The 8,241-nt window shown below is 42.9% G+C and overlaps 1 protein-coding gene across 1 annotated transcript in view; it reads left to right on the forward strand.

The window, feature by feature from the left end:
* Cap2 (cyclase associated actin cytoskeleton regulatory protein 2) overlaps positions 1-8,241 on the forward strand; it is a 72,088-nt gene that overhangs the window by 36,845 nt on the left and 27,002 nt on the right. Inside the window, 2 exon segments of the mRNA XM_055595272.1 lie at positions 1,694-1,730; positions 3,773-3,793. Of these exon segments, the coding sequence (XP_055451247.1) occupies positions 1,694-1,730; positions 3,773-3,793 (58 nt within the window).

Raw genomic sequence — 8,241 nt, forward strand, 5'->3', positions numbered from 1 at the left:
CCCCTTTCCAAGTCCACTGATGAGGGGGGCCTCCTCCCCATTCATCTGATCCTGTTTTATCAGGTATCTTCAGGACTGGCTGCAAAGCTCTCCTCTGTGGCCTAACAGGACTGCTCCTCCCTTGGGGGGTGGGGAGGCCAAAGAGCCAGTCATTGAGTTCCTGTTAGAAATAGTCCTTGTTCCCCTTACTATGGGAAACCAATTGGTTACTGAGCTACCACGGGCTACATCCGAGCAGAGGTTCTAGGTTATATCCATACATGGTCCTTGGTTGAATGTTAGTCTCAGAAAAGACCCTGTGCCCAGATATATTTGGTCCTTGTGGAGCTCCTATCCTTTCCCCATCATACTAACTCCCCTTCTTTCATATGATTCCCTGTACTCTGCCGAAGGTTTGGTTATGAGTCTTTGTATCTGCTTTGAAAACACTGCTAGTTAGAGTCTTTCAGATGCCTTCAGTAGACTCCTGTCATACATTCAATGCACATCCCATCTGTCTTTCTAAACGAGGATTGATCATCTTACCCCATGTCTGCTCTCTTGATTATCTTTTTTAGGTGTATAGATTTCATTATGTTTATCATATCTTATAGGTCTATATAAGTGAGTATATACCGTGTTTATCTTTCTCCTTCTGGGATATTTCACTCAGAATGATCTTTTCTAGATTCCACCATTTGCCTGCCAATTTCATGATTTCCTCCTTTTTGATTGCTGAGTAGTATTCCATTGTGTAAAAATACCACAATTTCTATATCCATTCCTCCGTTGATGGACACATTTTAGCCTCCTGCCTCCACCTCCTTAGTGCTGGGGTTACCGGTATATACCACCTTGCCTGATTTATTGAGTGCTGGGGCTTGAACCTAGGACTCTGTGTATGCGAGGCAAGCTCTGTACCAACGGAACCACATCCCCTGTTCTCTTCTATCTGGATTTCAGAATGATACAATCACTTGCCCAGAGGATGTTATGGTGTTTGTGCTTTGTCCTAAAGTGATGACTTCTTTATATTCTAATTCACTGAGATAATTTTGTTACATCCTCATAAAATACATACACCATTCTGGCAAAAATTCCTCATAATACCTTATTCGGTACACATAAGAAACACAGTCCCTATCAAATCCATGGGCTCCTGGTCCATGCATCTCTCTGATTCTAAGAAAACATGTCTGCAGGTCTGTTAACTGTGCACAGAACAACAGCAAACTTTGCTCTCTGATCTTGACGATATTTTCCCCTTTCTTAGCTGTGATTAAATAGTAAGTTGACAATAATTGGGTCACTTTAAAATCTGACAGTTCACATGTGTATGCATAAATATATATGTGTGTGAGTGTGTTTTAACATGTATAAGTCAAATCTTTTTAAAACATCAAATAAATACCTTAGTTATGGAACAGGATGTTCAATGAATTAATAATTTCTTTCTCATGCATGTTTGTAGTATAAAGAGTTTATAAAACTCTTTGAGGATGGGCCTTATACATACATACATACATATATGCATACATGTACATATATACAGACTGACCTCAAACTCATGACAGATCTTCTGCCTCAACCTCCTAAGTGCTGGGAATACACACCTGAGCCATTAGGCCACTTGACTAATATATTTGACTTTTAGGTGCGTTAGTTAGATAAGATTATTCACGCCCACTTGCTGAATGCTGGGGGTTATCGAAAGATTCAGGAAGCAAGCAGGTTTCCTCTCAGTATCTACAGCTGTGACTGCAATACGTGATTAATAAGAGTTTGCCAAACAGTAGCATAAAAAATGAATATTTAGGTAAATGAATCCAATTATTGCTACGTAATTGAATCAGTGGATGGGTTGATTTGCTGTAGCTGATGGTCTGAATTAAGCCAAGTCTAGACTAGCAGTCAAAAACAAATGACCAAGGCCAGACTTTTAAGCCATAAATTAGCAATAACGTATTTTTTTTAAGTTAGATTTTTGTGTATCTGTAGAGGCTTACACACACATGTACACACACACACATACCATCAGTTTTCAAAAGGACAGCTATGGGGCAGGAGCGAACCCTGGAGCCTGGAGGCATACGTTAAGAAATTAACATTTTAGCTGGGATTTTTCTGTGTGTTTCCAATAATCAAATCTGCCTGGTTTCATGAGACTGTGGCTGCATGTATTTCTATGAGCATAAACATCTGGCAGAGAGCTGAAAATCCAGCAGATCGTCTCAACACATCCAAATGCAGAGGCCCTATGCTTTTCAGCCAGATGCTTCCCTCCCACCAAAATTCAACTCAGGAGTCACTTGCCCCGAGCCCTAATGGAAGCCATGGAGAGCGTGCCAGGCCATGGACAGGGCTGCCCTGTCTGTGCTGTGCAGACGGCACTGCCTCAAGCCTGTTTGCTAAGTACAGGAATTGGAAGAGGCTGAAGATTTTTACAGAAACCCAATAGGGTGGTTCGAAGTGTCCTAAATTTAGTAACTGGAAACTTGATTTGTCTGGTTTTCTTAAGTCTCTCTCCGATAAGATATTTTAATTTTTACAGATGCATCTATGGTGGGCGATTAAAAGGAAGGGCCTGATTTTCCAAACAGCACTTGTGTATGACAAAATGCTAGCAAAGAAGCCCTCCCACGGTGCTTTTGGTTAAAGGACAGTAACAGTGAAAAATGGTCACTTGTCATGAATGCTGATAGCCAGGGGGTTATTCATTTAATTAGAGAAAGGCGAAGAAATGGGGGTTGGGGGAGGGAGTTCTGGGGGGAGTTCTGTTGAGGGAGAGGGCTCAATCAGGATATACAATGAATAAATTGTAAAAAATAAAAAGAAAAAGAAAAACTTAACTGCTGATAGAAAAGTCTGTAGGCTTTCAGCTGAATGGGAGCCTGGGCTCTTTTGGGCTTTCACTACCAAACTGGACTCTTTCCTTCTCTCTGTGAGTGGAGAGTTATCGCTTTTGATGCCTGGCAACCGTTGTAAGGGAAATCTTGGAACTTACAAGTGGGACAAAAAGGACAAGGAAAGAGATTTTGTGCAGATAGCAGAGTGGGATTAAAAGAAGTTCAGGCAGGAGGTGATCCATGCGCAAAGAGAGATTTGCCTCATTAAAAATAAAGTCTCGAAGGACAGTCACTGGGCTGCTGACAGCAAGCATCGTTTGGAGGTAGGATTACCAAAAACTTTTGCTTTCTAAGTAAATGTCCGTGTCTGTACATTTTCGAGCAAACACTCGGGACTGCTACCGGAAGAGGTGGAAAGGAATGTTAGTTGTAAAACTGGATTCTGGAATCCGTGTATCGCTTGAGAGGGAGTTTACTAACACCAACAGCAATACAAAGTAACGAGAAACTATGTGGAAACATCCCTCATGCAGCACAGACGCCTGAGCTGCACACTGTCCTGGGCCTGGCTATCTGTGGGATTGGGCAGCCTGTCTCTATGGCAAGGCAGTTTTCTTTTCTTTGCCTTTTTCTTTTTTTTTTTTTCTTTCTCCCTTTTTTAAAAAATATAACTCTACTTTTTCTCTTATTCACCTTTTTTTAAATTATTTATTTTTGTTTCACGTGTTTTGCCTGAATATGTCTGTGTGATGGTGTAGGACCTCCTAGAAGTAGAGTTACAAACAACTGTAAGCTGCCATGTGGGTGCTGGGAACGGAACCCGGGTTCTCTGGAAGAGCAGCTGCTGGTACCCAGCCATCTCTTCAGCCCCACAAGGAACTTTTCACAGTCAAGTCTTTCTGGTAAGAGCTGAGGTTTGGTGCTGGTGGACCTGGTTGGTGAATGAGCAATACAGGATGCCTCACTAAGTGCTCTTCTTCTGTTGGAGAGTCGGATGACTGACTGTAAAGGGATCCAGCCCTTGCTGAGTCCTGCTGTGCGTCTGGACACGGTGCATTGCTGTTAACAAGCATAATTTAACTTGATCTTTGGGAGGAAGGGTCTCCTAAGGAAGGTAGCTTTTGTGATAATGCAATTGAGGCTCAGGAAGCTGGGAAACCCGCAGTGGCCGTGCAGCTCAGGCCTGTGTGTATTTGAAGTTCATGGTTTCCCATCAACATCGCCCTGCTCTCTCCTAAGTCAATCTGTCATAATAAAGGCCCTTCCCCCTTCACTGCAAGCAACCACAGCCTTAATCCTTCACAACTTACTTGCTACTTAGGGACATGCATGAAATGCTGGGTAGGAATATGGTTTAAGGAGGGCTAGGGAAATGGCTCAGTTGGTAAAATGCATGTCTTGCCAGCAAGAGTCTGATCCCCGCCACACTTGTAAAAGCCCAGTGTAGTGACAGGCACGTGTAACCCTAGAGCCGGGGAAATGGAGGCAGGCAGGTCCCTGGGGCTTGCTGGCTGGCCAGCATGGTCTAATCAGAGTCCTGGGTTGTGGTGAGAGACCTTGTCTCAAAAGGCAAGCTGCACGGAGCCTGAGAAATGACACCTGAAGATGACCTCTGGTGTGCACACACAGCAAGAGACAGAGAATATGGTTTAAATAACACGAAGTGGAAGGATAATGCTTAGAGCCATAGTACATTCTAGAATGAGTGTTTAATAGCCTCTGACTTTTCTTTGCGGTTTTTAAGCAACCAAGCATCCTTCACTTGTACGGCTCTAAAAGCCATCGACCATGATGGCTTCCCAAGTCAAAAGGATTGGTCTAAAGATGTTGATAACATATTTTGATTCCTTAAGTATTAGGAAAACAAGTGAGAGAATTTGGAGAGGGGCCAAACTACCCAACAATTGGGTCTGAACGTGAAGTTAATTTGGGAGCATGGTTCTGTTTAGAAAACAAACTGGTAACAATATTCCTGCCTGTCAGAACAGCAAGCAGTCTGAAACACACAATGGTGTTTTCTTCCCTTTGCTGTCCCCAGGTCCTGAGAGACACTCACTGATTTTTAACTCTTTCTTTACCGGTGTCTGTTGCAGATGCAGACTTTTCTGTTTATAATGTTTTCACACTCTGCTTATTTAGCATCGGCCATATGTCCCGGACCTCTTTCTATGTCAGCACCTAAAAATCTGCCTATACTATCACTTGTTATGACTGCATAATATTTTGTTGCATGGTTATGCCACAAGTGATTTGAACAGACACAGTTGGGAATAGGCACATGAATGTGTATATAAAAATGCAGGTTGAGACATATAAACCAGGCCTACAATACGACCTGAGGGAAAGGGACCCTCTTAAATTATACACCCCTAGTTCCTTGCCAGCTTCCCTGTGGCCCTCTGCGTCTGTAACATTTGACCAAATTGCAGTGGGTGTCCTTTCACAAAGATTACTTTACAGTTGTACCCCTGTCCCCTTCAGGGCCCTGCCATTGGAAATAATAAGCCAATGTCAAGTACCACGGCTGGAGTCTCCCTGCCTCCACTCCTTGTTGTTTTAACCCGTGCTCTCACATGACTTGAAGTGCACTAAGCTGTTTGGTGATAATAAAATAAAAGTTTTATGGAAACAATGCGTGATTTGAATGCACTAATATATCATGATGCTGGATGTTTAAAAATATGTTGCCAAATTCTGCCGAGTATTCAGTAAAATTAAAAACAACGGGTGTAAATCACTCCTCTTTGCAAAAGAAAAGCCATTTAGCAGAGCTACCTTTGATCTGTTCCATGTACCACGAAGTTTGTTTAAATTGCCCCTTTGGGGTTGGAGAAGATGCATTTGGAGTGGTGTTGCCAGGATGTTGAGGTCACCCTAGCTGAGACCAGAAGTCCAGCTGAGATACGTAAGAGAAGATTCCAGGGATGAGTACAGAAAAGGGCACACGAGAGCTGTTCCTTGGTGATAGAACCATTCGCTGGGCTGATATAAATACTCCTGTGAGCTGGAAGTTGCCAAGGTAACAGTCCCATTAATAAAGAATAACCCTCATTTATTATCAGTGCCTGAAGGATTTTTTTTCTCAATAAAATGTCCCTGGTAGTCTAACACTGACACTCTTGCTCTACCTACTCAGCTTTCCTTTCTCGACAGCAGAACTATTTAGCCCTGCTCAGTAGGTGTGCCTTAGCTTCTCCCACACTGGGAACAGAATGGGAGGAAAGAAACTCAGCACCCTGTAAAGGCAGTAAAGATATTAATTTATAACAATTACCTAATAGAAAGTAATTGCCTTTTTGATATATGGTTTGGCACAGGCAGAGCCTGCAAGTGACTGTGACTCAGTTGTATTTGAGCAGGCCGGGACTTTAAATTAACTCATCTTTATGATTTAATGGCTCCTAGCCAAAATATTTTTAAGTAAGTGGAGTGTGACATTAGCACTTCAAGTCCCCAGTCAGGCTGCAAATTTCGGCTCCGTTTTCTCAGGCATGCACGGGATAGTTCAGAAAGGCAGCCATGCTGAGATGCAGGTCTTTGGGAACCTCTGCTGTTCTGAAGAGTTAGAAAATTATTTAGACCCCAGGTGGTGGTGGCACACTCCTGTAATTCCAGCACTCGGGAGGCAGAGGCAGGCAGATCTCTGAGTTCAAGGCCAGCCTGGTCTACAGAATGAGTTCCAGGACAACCAGGACTACAATGGAGGAATCCCGTCTTGAGAAACTGAAAGGAAGAAACAAAGAAAGAGAAAAGAGAAGAGAATTATTTAGAAAGATGATGGTTAGGGATGACTGGGTACCACACACGATGCTTCCTGGTAGCAGTGGGGTATGGGCAGAAGGAACTCTTTTACCCAGAAAGAATATTGTGTTCGTAACTGATTCACTCATGTGACAAAACCTGACAAAAGCAACTTAAGAAAGGAAGGGTTTATTTTGACTCACAGTTTGAGGGGATACAGTCAATCATGGTGGCCACACTGCATTCCCAGTCAGAAAGCGGAGAAGGGACGAGGTGAAAGACAGTGTTTGATGTGCTTTCTCCTGGTTTATTTTTGTCTGTTTCTGCATTCTTCCTGTGGTGTTGGGGATTAAATACAGAACTTGTACATACTGGAAAGCGCTTTATCACTGAACAACATCCCCATGCTTTCTCCTCTCCATGAACCCAAGACCCCAGCCTAGGGAATGGTGCCATCCATATTCTAAATGGGCCTTTCTTGCTCAGTTAAAACTCTCTAGAAACACCTTTGCAGGCACACCCCGTGTGATTCCAAATCTAGTCAGTTACAATGAAGATAAACCATCACAAATGCAGTAGAAGAGCTTACCTTTCACCCACCTTTGATTATAGCAACAGCTCTTTCCTGTCCAGACTGGATGCTTGCTGTGTGCTTATACAGCAAACATTTTATTGCTTATTACTCACATACATGGTTGGTTGGTTTTTTGTTTTTTGTTTTTGTTTTTGCGTCTCGTTTTGTTAGTCCCAAAGATGGCAGGAGAAAGACCACTGACCTATATCATCAAGGTTTTCTTTTTCTTTTTTTTTTTTTTTTTTTTTTTGGTTGTATTTCTTTCTTTTTATTTTTTTTTTACTATTAATTATACTTTATTCATTTTGTATCCCCCATAAGCCCCTCCCTCCTCCCCTCCTGATCCCACCCTCCCTCCCCCTTCTTCACGAATGCCCCTCCCCAAGTCCACTGATAGGGGAGGTCCTCCTCTTCTTCTTTCTGATCTTAGTCTATCAGATCACATCAGGAGTGGCTGCATTGTCATCTTCTGTGGCCTGGTGAGGCTGCTTCCCCATCAGGGGGAGGTGATCAAAGAGCAGGCCTATCAGATTATGTCAGAGGCAGTCCCTGTTCCCATTACTATGTAACCCACTTGGACACTGAACTGTCATGTGCTACATCTGTGCAGGGGTTCTAGGTTATCTCCATGCATAGTCCTTGGTTGGAGTATGAGTCTCTGGGAAATTCCCTGTGTTCAAATTTTCTGGTTCTGTTGTTCTCCTTGTGTGGTTCCCATCCTCTCCATCTCCTACTATTTCCCACTTCTTACATAAGATTCCATGCACTCTGCCCAACAGTTGGCCATAAGTCTCAGCGTCTGCTTTGATAGTCTGCAGGGCAGAGGCTTTCAGAGGCCCTCTGTGGCAGATTCCTAGGTTGTTTTCTGTTTTCTTCATCTTCTGATGTCCAACCTCTTTGCCTTTCAGGATCATCAAGGTTTTTTAAGGGGTAGGAGGTTTCCAAATGGGGGATTTTGCAGGCAAAATAGACAGGGTTGCAGGAACAGAACATAAACATACCAAGTTAGTCACAACATCCATGAAACAAAGACATGATTACAAGGTGGTTATAACAACAGGTAGTCATAACAAGGTAGCCATACAGCCTTTTTTTTTTTTT

The sequence above is a fragment of the Psammomys obesus genome, unplaced genomic scaffold, assembly GCF_907164565.1.
Source record: "Psammomys obesus unplaced genomic scaffold, mPsaObe1.curated_primary_1811, whole genome shotgun sequence".
NCBI lineage: Eukaryota > Metazoa > Chordata > Mammalia > Rodentia > Muridae > Psammomys > Psammomys obesus.